This window comes from Capsicum annuum, chromosome 6 (assembly GCF_002878395.1).
Source record: "Capsicum annuum cultivar UCD-10X-F1 chromosome 6, UCD10Xv1.1, whole genome shotgun sequence".
NCBI lineage: Eukaryota > Viridiplantae > Streptophyta > Magnoliopsida > Solanales > Solanaceae > Capsicum > Capsicum annuum.
Genome location: NC_061116.1, coordinates 2,609,859 through 2,627,995, shown reverse-complemented (window position 1 = coordinate 2,627,995; position 18,137 = coordinate 2,609,859). Strand labels below are relative to the sequence as shown.

General features: G+C 34.2%; 2 protein-coding genes across 2 annotated transcripts; one reads left to right on the top strand and one right to left on the bottom strand.

The window, feature by feature from the left end:
• Positions 1-8,869: 8,869 nt before the first annotated feature.
• On the bottom strand, positions 8,870-15,912 carry LOC107873634 (WD repeat-containing protein 70). The gene is made up of 8 exons (XM_016720555.2): positions 15,005-15,912; positions 12,601-12,813; positions 12,313-12,513; positions 11,580-11,687; positions 11,342-11,479; positions 11,001-11,252; positions 10,379-10,699; positions 8,870-9,242 (listed from the first exon to the last, which is right to left on the bottom strand). The coding sequence occupies exons 1-8, from the start codon at positions 15,653-15,655 to the stop codon at positions 9,072-9,074; spliced, it is 2,055 nt and encodes a 684-aa protein (XP_016576041.1). The 5' UTR covers positions 15,656-15,912; the 3' UTR covers positions 8,870-9,071.
• A 1,417-nt stretch (positions 15,913-17,329) lies between these two features.
• LOC107875174 (mitochondrial import receptor subunit TOM9-2) lies at positions 17,330-17,887 on the top strand. The gene has a single exon (XM_016721782.2). The coding sequence runs from the start codon at positions 17,420-17,422 to the stop codon at positions 17,729-17,731; it is 312 nt and encodes a 103-aa protein (XP_016577268.1). The 5' UTR covers positions 17,330-17,419; the 3' UTR covers positions 17,732-17,887.
• The last annotated feature ends 250 nt before the right edge of the window (positions 17,888-18,137 follow it).

The window sequence follows — 18,137 nt, the reverse complement described above, 5'->3', positions numbered from 1 at the left end:
GCTTATTCGGAGACATTATGACTAATTTTTTTCATAATCTACATGGTCTCATCAGTTACGAGAATACTTCATTTCCTTGAATGCGACTTCTCTATTTTCCTCTTTTTAAATGTGTATAATAATACTTATATCCAATTTCAACAAATATTATAGGATAATATAGGTATTACTCTTTCTGTTCGAAAATAGTTGACGCATTTAGTTTATCGAGAGACATTTTGATTAATTTTTAGAGTTAAATTAAATTAGATTAATTCATTAACTTAAAATTCAAGTTTGAATATTTAAAAATTATTCTTTTAACTGCACGTGCCTCGCACGTGTAATGTTTGATTATTTAAAATTAAATAATTTTATTTATTGCGGAGATTATAATGAAGTGTAAAAGTTCAATTCACTCTCCAAAGATCCTTCAAACTTTAATATTATAATGTAAACCTAAATGTGTATAATAATACTTATATCCAATTTCAACAAATATTGTAGAATAATATCGATATTACTCCCTCTGTTTTAAAATAGTTGACGCATTTAGCTTATTCGGAAACATTGTGACTAATTTTTTCCATAATCTACAAGGTTTCATCAGTTACGAGAATAAACTTCATTTCCTTGAGCGCCTACTCTATTTTCCTCTTTTTAAATGTGTATAATAATACTTATACCCAATTTCGACAAATATTGTAGGATAATATCGATATTACCCCCTCTGTTCTAAAATAGTTGACGCATCTATTTTTCTCTTTTAAAATATGTATAATGATACTTATATCCTATTTCGACAAATATTGTAGGATAATGTCGATATTACTCCCTCTGTTCTAAAATAATTGATGCGCTTAGCTTATTCGGAGATATTGTGACTAATTTTTTTCATAATATACATAGTCTCATCAGTTACAAAAATACTTCATTTCCTTGAACGTGACTTCTCTATTTTCCTCTTTTTAAATGTGTATAATAATATTTATATCCAATTTCAACAAATAAATATCGGTATTGCTCCCTCTGTTCTAAAATATTTGACACATTTAGCTAATTCGGAGACATTGTGACTAATCAGTTATGAAAATAAACTTCATTTCCTTGAGTCTGTATTCTCTATTTTCCTCTTTTAAAATGTGTATAATAATACTTATATCTAATTTCAACAAATATTGTAGGATAATATAGGTATTACTCTTTCCGTTCTAAATAGTTGACGCATTTAGTTTATCGAGAGATATTTTGACTAATTTTCAGAGCTAAATTAAATTAGAATAATTCAATAATTTAAAATTAAAGTTTGAATATTTAAAAATTATTTGTTTAACCGCATGTGCCTCGCACGTATAAAGTTTGATTATTTAAAATTAAATAATTTTATCTATTGTGGAGATTATAATGAAGTACAAAGGATAAAAGTTCAATTCACTCTCCAGAGATCCTTCAAAGTTTAACATTATAATGTAAACCTAAATGTGTATAGTAATACTTATACACATTTTAAAAGTGTATACATAATACTTATATCCAATTTCAACAAATATTGTAGGATAATATCGATATTACTCCCTCTATTTTAAAATAGTTGACGCATTTAGCTTATTCGAAGATATTGTGACTAATTTTTTCCATAATCTACAAGGTCTCATCAGTTACGAGAATAAACTTCATTTTCTGGAGCGCGTCTTCTCTTTTTTCCTCTTTTTAAATGTGTACAATAATACTTATATCTAATTTCAACAAGTATTGTAGGATAATATAGATATTACTTCCTCCGTTTTAAATAGTTGACATATTTAATTTATCGAGAAACATTTTGACTAATTTTCAGAGTAAATTAAACTAGATTATTTCAATAATTTAAAATTAAAGTTTGAATATTCAAAAATTATACGAAAAATACTATAAATAATTTACAAGTTTTCACATATCAGTATAATTAAACAATATATAATTAAACAATATATCTTAAAATACTGGTAAAAATTCATATAAGATTTGACTCTAATTTGTTTCTCTTTTTTCCATTTTTTAAATATGTATAATAATAGTTATATCCAATTTCAACATATATTGTACAATATTATAGATACTACCTCTGTTTCAAAATAGTTATCATGTTTCACTTTTGATAGTCAATTTAATTAATTTTTAAATAAAAATAAATTAAATTAATTTAACATTTTAAAATTAAAATTTGAATACTCAAAAACTAGATGAGAAGTACTACAAATTACATTTTTTTTCCCTATATTAGTATTATTAAAACATACATCTTAAAATATTGGTCAAGTTTCATAAAATTCAATTCTAAAACTGAAAACTATGACAAGTAAAAAGCAACAGAAAAAGTATTTCTTCCGTGATAAATATATGTAAGTTAAATTTATAAAATTATACTATATATGACTTGCTCTAGATTGGAATATTTGTATTGTTTGGAAAATAATCAATATAAAACAATTAAAAATTAAATGATAAAATGCTAACATGATCAATAATATATATAAGTTAAATTTGTAAAATTATACTCCTATATATGACTTTCTCTAGATTGGAATATTTGTATTTTGGTAAATCATAAAATATAATATAATTAAAAATTAAATAGTAAAATAATGGATAGTGTCTCTAGTCAAAATGTTGACCAAAAATAAATTGTTGACCGACAGAGAAAAGTGGGGAAGACTGTTTGACCAAGGTATTTTTTTTGTCTTAATATTATCCTTTTTCTATTTTTGTTCACTTTTAATTAATATTTATTGTCTTCGTTTTAATTTGTATGTTTGATTTTAACTTAATACAATAATAATAACGTATTCAGTATATTTTCATCAAGTAAGGTCTGAAGAGGATGATTGTATACAATCCATATCATCATCTAGAGGTGAGATAGAGGGGTAGTTTTCGATAGTGGCGGACCCATAATTTAGGGTTGTGGGTGCACGAAAGGTTCGAATACACATATTGACGTCCAAAATTTTAAAATTTCATTTGAAAACTAAAGCACTCAACTATCTTCTTGGCTTACTGGGTGCTTTTTCAAATCTTTTTTTTCTTTTTCAAATCTTATACCAGATTTTATATATTTTTTATATAATTATATATAATTTGCGTCGAACTTAATGGATGTCGAAACCACTACCACTACCTCAGAGGTAAGATAGAGAGGTTGTTTTCGATAGTCTCCCGACTCAAGATAAAATAATTTAAAAATAAAATAGTAAAAGGACACGATACAACAGAAATTACCATACCCGATAATATCATAGAAAAAATTTACCAAGTAATACAACAAACGATACAACCTTATAAAACAATACTAGTACTATAACTACTGACACAGATAACAAAATCCTCCTACCTACTAGCATTGACACACTCGTCCCTACTATTCTTCTATCCTAATCCGTCTCCTCCACATCTTCCTATCTAGGGTCATGTCTTTGATAAGCTGAAGCTGATCCATGTAATGTTTAATCACCTACCTCTAATATTTCTTCGATCTACATCTACCTCACCTGAATCCATTCCTAGTCAGCCTCTCACACCTCCACCCTCCACACTGAGGTATCCGTTCCCCTCCTATTCACATCATCGATCACATGACATGAAGCATGTTTAATTTGTATATTTGATTTTAACTTAATAAGTAATTTTAAAAAGTGAAAAAAATTATTGAATCTTATCATCTTAATTGTAAAATAAAATCGGAGAAACATGATTAATAAAATTTCATGTACTCAAATCTGACTTATTAGAGATTGAAACATTATTTTTATTAGAGTTAATGTTAAAAATATATTTAAATTATTATTTTTTTCGTGGATTTCATTTTCAATTATACGTTGTTTCTTTTATCAATCAAAATTATATACTCCCTCCGTTTAAAAAAAAAAGACCTAGTTTGACTTAGTACGAAGTTTAAGAAAATGAAAAAGACGTTTAAATCTTGTGGTTTTAAATTTGATAAGATTTACTTAATCATAGTTTAATTTGATCTCAGCTAAGCTATACAATTACAACAAACGTATTATATTTTTCCAATACACCGCTAATAATATGGTGAGATAGTTGAAATCCCGATATTGTTAATTATAAAAAAAACTCAATTTAAATTTTGAAAGTAATATATTTTTGATAAAAAGGTTTTACTACCGTATACTAGGATTATTATTTAGCGAAATTCGAATTAGCCAGACTAAAAAAATGTTGAATATTAGATGATTTAATTGAAAAATGTGCCCGTAAGGACAAGATTGAGTGGTCGTGAGATGGGGTGATTGAATTCGGCCTCCATCAGTTGCTCAGTCATAAATTCGTTGCATGAAGCTTATCTAGTGCGACTTATATCTCTTATGTGATTTACGCGCTATCGCAAACTTCGCAAGTTTACCATAAAATGTTCACCATAACGATAAACAGAAATTGTGACAGAGATTATGAATTTCCTCGAGGTTCCAGAGAAAAAAATGGGCAGCCTCCATCAGTTGTTAAGTCATGAGCTCGTTGCATGAAACTTGTCTAGTTCGATTTATATCTCTTATGTGATTTGTGTGCTATTGCATACCAAGCAAGTTACGATAAAGCGCTCATCATAAAATACTCACTCGAAAGACAGAAGTTGTGACAGAGATTATGAATTTCCTCAAGGTTTCAAGGAAAAAAGAAAAAGACAACCCGATGCACTAAAACTCCCGTTATGCGCAGAATTCAGGAAAGGACCCCACTACAAGGGTGTATTGTACGCAACCTTACCTTGCATTACTGTCAGAGACCGTTTTCAAGACTTAAAATTTGTGACCATGGCAACAACTTTACCAGCTACTCGACATTTTAAAGGAAAAAAGAACAACCCGATGCACTAAAGCTCCCGCTATGCGCAGAGTTCGACAAAAGGACCCACTACAAGAATTTATTGTACGCAACCTTATCTTACATTACTGCCAGAGACTATTTTAAAGACTTGAATCTGTGACCTTCTGATCACATGACAACAACTTTACCGGTTACTCGAAGTTCAATAAAAAGATCAAAAATATCTTGTCTTAGTGGATAAGGAAAAAAGAAGAGATGTCACGTGCAAATAAATGTGCAAATTGAAGTCTTGTCAAAGTGTCCTATAATTCCTTGTTTGCATGAATGTGGTAGTTGGAATAGGACCACCTCAACTTTACTCCCTCCACTTCATATTAATAATCATATTTTATTTTTCACCAATGAAACAACAACAATAATAATTCAGTAAAATTCAACAAGTGAAATATGAAGACGATAAAATATACGCAAACCTTATTACTATCTTGAAGAGATAGAGAGGCTTTTCGAAAGTCCCTCGACTCAAGAATGAAATTATGTTAGTTTTAATTTTAATCAATAATAAATATATAAATTTTTTGTTTAATTGATGTGAGAAAATTTAAAATTTGTAGTATTACTTTGTATAATTTTGAAAATTTTAAATTTTATTATAAATATATCAATTTGACTAATTCAATTTAACGTCAACATTTATGGTTCTCCTTCCGTTTCAAAATAAGTGAATTGCTGGAGTATTTATTAGTGTTTCAAAATAAGTGAATCATTATTTTTTCTTTTCAAATTTACCCTTATGATTTGACAACTAATTAACTTTTGAAAAGGTATTATAAGGTCAACTTTTTTTTTTTTTGGGGGGTAAAAATGAAAAGTTGTGTTAAATTTATGTTTTTAATGTTTTTTCCTTAATCTTTGTGTCAAAATTCAACAATCCATTTATTATGTAACAGAGAGAGTATTGAGGTGAGTTTCAAAAAGTGAAACATGACAACTGATACTCCCTTGGTCTTAAATTACTTTGCATGTTTGCTAGTAACAAATTGTCTCAAAATAGCTGATATGTTCAAAAATTCAAGAAAGATAATTAACCATTTTTTTCAACTAGACCCATATAAATTGAAAAAAAAAATCAAGATCAAATAAGATCATATAGTCAATTTACACCCCCTTTCATTTGCTCTAGCGTGCTATATGAATGACGTAAGATAGTACTCCCTCCGTTTCACAATAAGTGAATTGTTGAATTTTGACACACATATTAAGGAAAAAGCATCAAAGGTATTTCACATAAATTTCCATTTTTACCCTTTTCAACATTTTGTGCATGCATGCTTTAACTTATGGTGACAAAATAACTTCATTACATGCAAGTTTTATCTTAAGGTGGCAAAATTTTTTGTTCATTCCAAATTTTAAAATTTTAGAATTGCTAGTCCTAGTAAATTTTTTGGGAGGTAAAATTGTTAAAAATTTTCATTTCCCTCTCAATTTAGTCTATAAATATATTTATATTCAATATGTTTCTTAACATGGCTTCAATATCAATAGATCTAAAATTTTCATTTGAGAATAATGTCGATGAATATTCAATTCCCGACTTGAATTTGAATCCAAATGAAAATGATGATATACAATTTGATGAAAGATTACAAGAATCGACGGAAGATTCAAACTTAAATTGTGGTAAATAATCGCTCGTTATGTTCATTCCTTTGAAAAAAGTTTTGAATTTATATTTACTTATTTTTTTTTTGTTTAATAAACAGATTCAATTGAAGATTTGTCACAATCACAACGGCAAAAAAAATAATTTGAACAATGAAACACGTGTTGCAATATATGAAGTGTTGCAACAAAAATGTGTTGATGGTAAACTAAAAAAAGGAGTTACGAAAATAGTGGCGTCACATTTTTCGACTTCCATTCAAACAATTCAACGCATTTGGAGACTATCAAATTATGGTGAATGTGGCTTCTAGTGGTGTATATGGAAGAAAAGTGAACAATTGTGGTCGAAAAAAATTTGAGATGGATCATAATCGTTTTTGTGCAATTCCTTTTTGGAAGCGGACAACTCTACGATCATTATCTTCTTCCATGAATATGAGTACGACCACTTTGTTTCGGCTTTTGAAGTCGGGACATATACGAAGACATTCTAATGCCATAAAGCCTTATTTGAAAGAGGAAAACAAAATAAGTCGGTTGCAATTTTGCATGTCTATGCTTGATCATGGTAGAATACCACATGATCCAATTTTTATCAACATGTTCAATATAGTTCATATCAATGGGAAGTGGTTTTATATGACATAAAAAAATAAAATATATTATTTACTGCCTGATGAAAAAGATCCAATCCGCACTGTCAAGAGCAAAAATTTCATCGATAAAGTTATGTTTTTAGTTGTTGTAGCTCGTCCTAGATTAGATGCACAAGGAGTAGAAATATTCTCCGGTAAAATTGGATTGTTTCCTTTTGTTACACAAGAATGAGTCTTCAAAATTAAAATTCATACTCTAATTTTTTTTTGCGTAACTCTTAACTTTTTTCTTTGAGCTCAATGAAGTAGAATGGACATGCAAAAGTGAAATTATATATAGAATAGTGTGCAATTAATGGAGGAGTAATGTTGAAGTAGCGGTACTCTGGGAGTTGGCAGCTCTCTTATCAAGAGGAAAAAATTGACATTTTGGCACATAGGGAATAGGCGGAAGTTGGCACTCTCTTAATAAGAGGAAAAAGTTAAAGACATTTTGGCACATAGGAAATAGGCGGCTGCAGTTAAGAGTACCATAAAAAAAAGTGTGTAGTCAAAATCATGAGGGTAAAATTGAAAATAAATTTAACGGTTCACTTATTTTGAAACACCAATAAATACCCCAACAATTCACTTATTGTGAAACTGAGGGAGTAGTAAATATGATCAGTACAATAAAGCTATTGTGAACATCCATGGTATCAGAGTAAAATCCAACCATTACTATTAAAGCTATTGGATATCAATGGTGCCGGAGTGTGTCTCATTGACGAGGTAGTAGTAAATCCAACTATTACTATAAAAGCTATTAAATCAGTAGTATCGAAGTGCGCCTCTTCATGAGGGTGATTAAAGTGCAACGAAACACGTTAAAGTTGAATATGTTCCGCAAGGCATCTAACCTCTGAACAATCTTCCATTCCCCCGTTGAGAGACTTTAATAACTATGACATGCCAGAAAAGGGGAATTGAGGTGGTTAGACCCATACCTCGAAATGCTCCCAAAATGGAGCTTATGGTTCCATTCTTGTTGGTGGTGGATATGGTATATCGAAGTGCACCTCTTCACGGAACACCTTAAAGTTGAATATGGTCCACGAGCCATCTAGCCAACCAATAATCTTCCATTCCCCTCATTGAGAGACTTTAATAAGTATGACATGCCAGAGAAGGGGGAATTGAGGTGGTTAGACCTATACCTCGAAATGCTCCCAACAAAGGAGATTATGGTTCCTTTCTTGTTGTTGGTGGATGTGTCCACATCCCTCTTCTCGGGGTGGAACGAGATGAGAAATAGATTCTCAGCCTGCAAGTCCGAAAATGGCACTGAATACACTCATACAGTCAATCTATCGGCACCGTAGCAGTGCTACACAACTTTGGACCTAATGGTTGGCGTATTAGCCTTTCGGAATGGGGGATCCTCGTGGATGTGTACCACATCTCTCTTCTCGGGGTGGAACGGGATGAGAAAGAGATGCTCAGCCTGCAAGTCCGGAAATGGCACTGAATGAAGTGAACCTATCTGCACCATAGCAGTGCTATACAACTTTGGACCTAATGGCCAGCCTAGTAACCTTTCGGAATGGGGGAACCTTGTTGCAACAACCAATAGAGGGATCAAACTAAAGATGGCACCAATTTTGTCCAGTGAAAGGTAGCTTTGCTAATATCAGAGCTTTGATGAAGCTGTCATGGGGCAAAGAGTTCTGGGATTTCTATTTGATAACTTGACAATGGAGTTGATATTGGGATCGAAATATACGCAGAAGCTAACAATTGAACGCCTTGAACAATAAATCGGATGACAAAGTAAAACTATAATAACAAAAAATAACTTTATGATATGAATCAGTTATTGTACTTTACCCAGGTTGAGAGTCATTTTAATGAAAGATTACATATGAGGATTACTCTCAACATATATTCTACAAGCAGTCAAGCAGAAAAAATTACTGGCACACAGATTGCAACATAAATCCAGAAAGGCATTTGGAAACATGTAGATTACTTATCTTCTTCATCTTCGGCATCTGGCTCGGCAAAAAGTGGTTCAGGCTGTGTATCAGCATATGCTGGAGCAATAAATTTTGGATCTTTTGCGGCTGCATCGGCATGCTTCAAGATTGCTTCTCTAGGATCTTCTTCCATCCAAGTCTCCTTTATCAAGCCACCTTGCTGCAAAAACATGCAAAACGTCGGTAAATTCAACCCGCATTAATATGTCCACAAGAGAAGATAAAACGAAATCAGGAGTAACAACAACACAAGAGGGGATTGCTTAGATAGTAAGCATCATCCATCTCCAACCTAGGTTCAAGTCACCAAGGGAGCAAAAAGGTGGGAGCTCCTAGGAGGGGTTAAAAAAAAACAAGACTCAAGACATAATTCTCGAAGGGCATCCATATACACTGTTCAGGTAAAAACAGAATTTTACTGACGCACAAACTTAAAGCAAAAATGAATGGTCTACACATGCAGAAGCCCTCTCTCTGACAATACGTGATGTGAATAGCATGCATACAGATCATTTCCTATATGTCACCAGGTGATGTTGACTATTATTTGCTTGATACAACGGTTGCATTTTTCAAGATCGTGAGGCTCTCTCTCGTTCCCTTTCTTTTACTTTTTTTGGGGGTAGAGTTTATGGGGTTCTTACAGTTTTAAGGGAAAACCATGGCAATTGAGCTGTTACTTTGTCACAAAATAAGCAGCCACATGATGCTGAAGTAAGCTGCTTACATGATCATATTTAAAATCCAAGTAAGAAGCAATATGAATTAAAGGAACACTCTCTCCATTATAGTGATTTACAGGTAGTGGGTTAATTATATATCTCAGATAACGCATACAATCACTGACAGATGGATAATTTAGGTCTCAAAATACGCGAGGTGGCATTGACTGTCTACAGTCATGTCGGCATGCTGTGAAATAAGAACGATCAGATCTCTGTTACTCCACCTTTTCTCTTTCAGAAATTAAAGGTCATGAGTACATAGAAAAGAAAATAAAATAAAGAACAAAAGGAGGACCAGAGCTGTCAACTTAGTCGTCAACCTTAACCAGAAAAGACCTTAAATCATTTAGAGAAGGTGACGACTAAGTTGACAAGCCATCAACTAGTTGACAAGCGGTCAACTAAGTCGTCAACCTTAACCAGAAAATGTCCAAACCTAGCTAGAGGTTGACAACTATGCTGACAAGCCGTCAACAAGTTGACAAGCTGTCTGCAATCACAGATGCTGGTTCTTTTCGCTTCATTCAAACAAATTATAGCTGATATAAGCCATTGCTAATAAGGATATTACCTTAAGAAGATATTGCGTCAACAAGCTTCCCTTGGTTGAACCAACTCTACCACCAAAACCTGGCCCTGTTATTGGCAGCTCAGGTTTATGAGACTTCAGTGGATCCTTCAATACTCTCTCTCGCTGACGCTTGCGGCTAGGTTGATCTCTAAATAAGGGTAACGCATGTGGATTATGAATAACTGGCTCTGCCTGGAAATCATCCACAGACTTTTTCCTGGGTGCACGAGCAACGCAAACTAGTGCTCCTCTTTCACTCAGTGTTGGATCATATAAAATGTGAGTTCCACCTTCATGTTTATCCCCAACTGTTGCAAATATCTAAGATAAAGGGAAAACTTTTAGACCAAAACTCAATCTTGATGCATGCTAAGATGGGAAATAAAAAACATACGAGTAGGGGAAGCTGGGGCACAGAGAAACAATCTTCTAAAACTGCATATACCTATTCTTTCAATCCTAGGATGAAGATTTTTGTGGGAAGCAGGTTTAAGAAAACACATTACAATATGTTTATAAAAAATGTATTTCCCACTTCATGATATGCAGAACAGACAGAACATGAATAGTGATCAGGTGACACGATGGAATATTTGCTAGATTAGGAGTGATCAGAAAATACCTGATTCAGCCTAGGGTGCCAGGCACACTGCACAACACTGTAAGTAGGAGATATTCCAACTCTTGACACTAGTTCTAGCTTTCCTCGATCAAAAAAGCTTAGCATTCCTCCAGTAGTCCCATCTTTTTCAACAGACGTCCCAGTAATGAACAGTAGTTCATCAGGACTAAATGCAATGTTAGTTTGAGCATAATTGTTTGGGAGATCATCAAACACTTTCAAGGGTTCTTTCATCTGGCGCAAATCCCAAACCTATGAAGCCAAGTCAAGATTATACATCAGAGAAGATGAATGCAGGTGTACAAACTAAAAACCAGGGTCACTTTAGATTTTACTAATACCTTTAAGGAACCATCGAAACTTCTTGACAATAATATCCGACCATCACTTGAAAATTTCACTCCTGTAATATCATCTGAGTGGGCATTTGCAACATATATATCTGGCCTGCTTCCCCATCCAGGCTTAAGATTCCATATCTTTAAGAAAGAAGTTCATATGAGCACGGATGAGCTGAGACAAACAAACACAGAAAGTTGAAATATGATCATTCTTACACTCGGTCCGTAGAAGAAATACCTGTATAGAACCATCTCCTACACCACCTGCAATTTTTTTTCCTTCCCGATCCCAAGCACATGTCGTTACTGGAACTCTCCCAGGCCGAGCAAGTTTTGGTTTAATAACCTACACAGTGAAGCTCGTCCCAATCAGGCTTAGGTTCAGGCCGGAAACTGTTAGCGTGAACAAAGCAATTACAATAACAGCAACAAGGACATCAATGTTATTTTGTTCAATGAAGTGCAAGAAAGATCTATTTCAGGCCCCAAAGGGGAAAACGGAGTCAGGAGGTAAAATGACCTCGATAGAGGTAAAGATGGTGTCACATTCTAGAGGCAGTAAGATATCAACCTTGTTGCTTTTCTGTAGGCCATAGTGCATTACCCATATTTAGCTATTTTATTAAGAGAATTAACAAATGGTATATTTTGTATCATCCAGCTCAACAGTTCATCTAATCTCTCCGACCCCAATGCCTCAACTCGAAGAGATTCCTCCACCATAAAGAAAAACTAAAAACAAGAATATCTCAATTACCCCAAATAAAGGAAATGAGTCCAACCTGAATATGCTGCTTTTATTCTACTCAGTATTACAGTAGAGATAAGGATTAAACTATAGGTCATATTATCTGAACAAAACCAAAAACAGTCCTTTCTCTAGTCAACAGCACATGGTATAGCAATCTATAAAAGATATCCATTTGTCCACTATGCTATGCAATACTGTCTATTTACTACGCAACACAAACCTGCTTTTGACTCTTAAAGTCATTGACATCCCACAGGCGCAACGAACCATCCTCCGACGATGTCAAAATTGTCTCCTTTGTTTTGGGGTGCCATTCTCCACATGTCAATCCAGATATATGACCTTTCGTATTCTTAAGATCACGTATATACATGTCTCCCCTTACAAATTCCCCAAGTGTAAGTCCATCGCGATCATAGATCTGAAATATGGAAAGAGATAAATCAAGTTAAACCACACGCATGCATAGACTGTTAATGAGAGTACAGAACCATGATTAGACTAGCACCTTTGCTTGGGCTGACCCAGTAACACATAAAAATCGGTCTGCTGTCGGACTCCAGCTCAAACTACGAACTTGATGCCCTTCAGATGGTTCCAGCTGTCTAAACGACTGTAATCGAGCATTCATTCCTTGAAAGTCATACATACGAACAGTATAGTCATAGCTACCAGAGAGAACCCTTGATCCGGAATGATCCACAGTAAGAGCAGAAACAACCTGCCAAAAGACAGAAAGCATTTTTTCAGAAAGAACCTCTAGGAAGATAAAGAAAGGAAGATCTAAGATGAGGACAAGACATTCCCTCTTAATTTCTATACTGCATGCAGACAAATCTCACTTGATGAAGCACAGCAGTTCAAAACTCAACAACCACCACAACAACATACCCAGTGTATTCCCACATAGTGGGGTCTGAGGAGGGTAGAGTGTACGCAGACCATACCACTACCTCAGATGAAGTAGAGAGGCTGTTTCCGATAGACCCCCGGCTTAGGACCGATAGCAGTATAACAAACACATATGCATATAAACTAGTACAATCTGCAAAATAATACTACAGCCACAAGATAATACTAAAAACTATCTATCTGAAATCATAGACATCACTCAACACCACGAACAAGAAACTTCAGACACAAATAAAGAACACTCCCCCTATTGTTACCAACGCACTCTCACCCCCTAACCCTCTACCCTAATCCGCATTCTCCACACCTTTCTATCGAGGGTCATGTCCTCCGTAAGATGTAACTGCTCCATATCATTCCAGCAGTTCAAAACTCATTAACAATAAACATATTAACATTTTGATTAGATAATCAAATTCAAACTGGATCATTCAAGTAAGTATAAATGGAACTGGAAAACTAAATTCAATCTAGAAGATGGCTGAACATCAAGCTTTTAGGAAGAGACATCAAGAGTTCAAAACAAAAATAACCAACCAATCAACTACTCCCTCCGTCCAAAAATAAGTATCATTTTAGCTCATTTCACGCCCATTAAGAAAAAAATGAAGTATAAGGTATAGTTTACTAAGTTACCCTTATTTATTAGATGTTTCTTGAGAATTAGCATTATTATTAAGAAGAAGAAGAAGAAGTTCTTTAATATAAGGGTATAGTTGAATATAATTACTAATTTTTTGTCTTGAATTCCTAAAGGACCCTTATTTTGGGACAACTTTCATTTGCTAGAGTGACACTCATTTTGGGGCGGAGGGAGTATATTTTGTTTTTTTTTAAAAAAATGGGAACAACCAATCAACTCTATCTCAACCCTAAAGTAGGATTCAAGTACTGAAAATAATGTTTAGAGGCTTCATCACACTATCACTATTTTTAACTTGTCCATAAATTATACAGTATTTAGGAGTTAGGACTGAACTATATACAACAACATACTAGTGTATTCCCACAAATTGGGGTCGGGTGTAAAGTGTACGCAGTCTATACCACTACCTCAGATGAAGTAGAGAGGCTGTTTCCAATAAACCCCCGGCTCAGGACCAGGACTGAACTATATCCTGCTGTAATTTTGGTGTGTTACAGTTATCTCTTTTTCAATGTCCATTCAGCAGAGGATCTATTTGAAACAGACTCTCTACCTGCTCAAGGTAGGGGTAAGGTCTCCGGACCCCACCTGTGGTATTACACTGGGTTTGCTGTTGTTGTTGTTGTTTAGGAGTTGAAATTGACTACGCTAAGCTCACACAAGCTAAGTTGAAAGAGCTGAGAATGTAATAATAGTTGAAGGCACGAAATAACAAACAAAAAAAATGGCACCTTTGTTATGTCCTTTGAGTGCTACTACATTACGCAAACATATCTGATACTGATTTTGTTGGCAACTCTCTCAGTCCAGCTTTGGTACACTCAACTCAAACATAAACATTCCACGTGACATGTTTTATGACCACAAGATCAAAGAGCATTTTGGTACACTCTACGTATCTTTAATTTAAGACAACAAGATTTCAAAGTCAACTTTTTTTTGATAACCATGGTGTCCAGGCCAGATTGCGCGCACCTTGACTAATTCCACGAGATACCGGCCACCTCCACCAGTATCAGGTACAGGTAACCCCGTCCACCAAGGCTAGAACAGATGGGAAAAAATCACCTAATGTTGTCTCTATTGGGAATTGAACCTAATACCTCATGGTGCTCAACCCAACTTCATTGAACCACTAGGCCACACCCTTGGGTGCAAAGTCAATTACTTTCTTAAACTTCATGTTAAGTCAAAGAACCAGACAAACAAACTGAAATAGAGTGAGTATAGTACTTTGGAGTTAAGGACTGTCTATGCTTAATTCACACAAGCTAAGTAGAATGAGCTGGGAATGTAATAATAGTTGAAGGGAAACCATACATATAAATTAGGAAAGCGCAAATAAAAATGGAACCTTTGTATGTCCTTTGAGTACAATTTCATTACTCAAAGGTATCCTATACCGATTCTGTTCCTCTTCCTCTTCTTCTTCCATCTCATCCTCCGAATCTTGCCTCGGAGGTCGTGGTGGCCCAATCATTTCCCCATCCTCATCCTCCCCCGCCTTTGCATCAACTGCAGGCCTAGGCGGTCCAATCATCTCACCTTCCTCATCATCCTCATACCCCGTCTTCGCATCAACTACAGGCCTAGGCGGCCCAATCGTTTCACCTTCCTCATCATCCTCCGTCTTCGCATCAACTGCGGGTCTACGTGGCCCAATAATAGCACTATCCTCCTCCTCCTCTTCCGACTTGTCATTTCTCGAGCTCAGTCCAGTATTAGGACGGGTTGGGCCGATGATATTGGATTTATAATTAGGGTTTTTGAGCGAATTAAGCCATGATTTAGAGGAAGTAGATAGAGAAGGGAAAGGCGATGCCTCAAGTTTACTGCCGGCCGCGGCGGAGGTGGATGTGGTGGTGATGACGGCGGAGGAGTTGGTGGTCCGGCGAGTGGAATTGTGAATGAGTTGGAGGGATTTATGAGCTTGAGGCTGTTTACCAAAGGATAATGGGAACTGTGCCCTAACTCCATCGTACATCTCTGCTTCATCATCCGCCATTTTTTGATCTGATTAGTTTTTGATTTGGAGTGAATTTATAGAGATTTGGGGGATTTGTTTGCCGCCATTAGAGTGTTGTTAGATGAAAATGGACCCATTCCGGGTTCTGTTGGATCCGACCCGATTGATCCGTCTAATGCATATGAAATCTAATAATTTTTACGGCAAATTTTCATAAATTTCTACTGTTTGATGCCGTAATACAAAAAATCCCAATTGTTTTATATTTACAAAAGTTTCCGAATTTTAGATTCTCGCAATACATAAGTTAGACACCGATATTGCATAATCTGATAAATAATTCTTATGTGTTAATATCGTAGAAATCGTTTGTATTAGCAACACAAAAAAAATATTCTGATACTTATTTTTTATCAGATTTTTAACAGAAGACATCTTTCTTATGTATCTGTAACCCAATATTTGGTAAGATACATTCTATTGTACATTTGTATTTCCCAAGGTATCCCCTAACCCGACAGATTAAGGACTAATCCTCTGCGGATTTGAGCTCCATTTAAGAAAAGAAGAGTAAAAAAGAGTAAGAGATTTGCAAAATGGAGGGGAAAAGAAAGTTGCATGTGAAAAAATTCTTAGCATTGAGGATAAATTTGATTTCATAGTATGACATAGAGTATAAGATGTTTTTTGGCCATAGAAATTATTCACTTTTTTTTTGGATTTTTTTTTCACTTTATAGAATTTGTGGTGTTTGGTCGTAGATATTCCAAAATTGTTTTCTAAAAAGTAAAAACAAATTTTTGTTGTTTTCACTTTTTTTCATTCTAATTCCAATTTTTATTATTATTGCATATAAACCTGTTTTTTTTTTTTTTTAATATTACACAAAGCCTTTATTAATTGCACATATCCACAACCAACAATCATAAACAAATGCCAACTACTATTTGTATTTTTCTTTCACTGTAATATTACACAAAGCTTATTAACTGCACTAGATCGAAATGACTCGAGAGTTTTGCAAATTCAATTTGGAACACATATCCATAGTCCTATATCACTTAAACAATGCAAAAAAATGTTATATTTAGTACTTATTTGCTAACTTTTCGTTATGTGTTACAATGAGCAATCAAAATATCAAAAGTAGCTGCATAGCACTAAGATTAGCAATATAAATTACAACCTTCACCTCTTGTGATAAATATTTGGCCAATAAGTTGCTCAGACAAGATTCAGAACTAATTATGCAAACTAATAATAAATGCAACTTTATGGGGGCAAGTAAATTATTTGTGTTGCATTTGCTTTGAGCAACCAACATTTAATGAACGGGTGCTTCGAATATCGAATACGAAGAACGAGAAACTATAAACAAAATCATTTTAGCCTTGGTATTGACAACAAGGATAAATTTAGCCAAAAATATAATAAATAATATATTTAATCCATTTTTTAAAAATATTAGAGTAAATTTAACCACGATATATGATATCGAGATAAATTTAGCTCAAAAATACAATAAAGAATATAATCAGTCATTTTTTTTTAAGTATAAAGATAAATTTAACCCTAAAATATAATATGCAAAGTATGATATATAATATATTTAATTAATTTATTTTTTAAAATATTAAAGTAAATTTAATCCCTTTTCCACATAAATACAGAATACAGTATGAATACCGAACACCAAATGAAAAACTATAAATAAAACTAATTATACATCCATCTCAAATATCTCTCCCCCCCTCCACCCCCCCAAAAAATCCCCAAATCCTCCTTCCTCCTCCTCATAACCCTATGTTTTTCAACAGAGGCGTTGGTTCAATTCCGGCAGGCGCCGGCGATGGAATTCTCTCTAGGGTTACGTCATCTATTACCGAATCACCAATCGTTTATCAAGGTAGACGTGCCGCTTCCGACGCCGCCTTCGTAGCGAAGAAGCTTCTCAAGAGTACCGGAAGAGCTGCGTGGATTGCTGGAACTACTTTTCTCATACTCGTTGTTCCGTTGATTATCGAGATGGATCGAGATGCGCAGCTCAGTGAATTTGAGATGCAACAAGCTAGCTTGTTGGGAAGTGGCCCTGCTCCTCCAGCTGGAACAAAGTGAGAATTTACTTTTTGTAGAGTCTTAGGGAACTTTGCAATAATTTGATGCTATGGAATTTTTAAAATCTAGGGTTTTGAAGCTCTAAGTATTTGATATTTTCGATTTTTGCTGTGTAATGGATTATATTTTTGGCAATTACATTCTCTATTACTACTTTGTTATCGTATCGGAAGCAACCTGTCTGCCTCTATGAGGCAGGAATAAGGTTTGCGTACTCTCTATGCTTGCGGGATTTCAGTGGGTATGTTGTTGTTGATTATTATTATTATTATGTTGTTGTTGTATTACTATGTTATTGAGATGCTTAGTTTAGTGAGCTTGAGATGCAACAAGCTAGCTTGTTTGGAAGTGGTCCTGGTCCTCTTTCCACGGGACCAAAGTGAGAATTTTAATGTTGAGATTAAAT

Bases quoted from the DNA above. Each gene is read 5' to 3' on its own strand.
- LOC107873634 (XM_016720555.2), bottom strand. From the start codon at position 15,655: ATGGCGGATGATGAAGCAGAGATGTACGATGGAGTTAGGGCACAGTTC. The intron at 12,814-15,004 runs GTTCCATTTTTA...GTCTTTTGGCAG, and splicing joins TACTCAAAGGACATACAAAG to GTTGTTTCTGCTCTTACTGT. The intron at 11,688-12,312 runs GTTTGTGTTGCG...TTCACTGTGTAG, and splicing joins ACTTTAAGAGTCAAAAGCAG to GTTATTAAACCAAAACTTGC.
- LOC107875174 (XM_016721782.2), top strand. From the start codon at position 17,420: ATGTTTTTCAACAGAGGCGTTGGTTCAATTCCGGCAGGCGCCGGCGAT.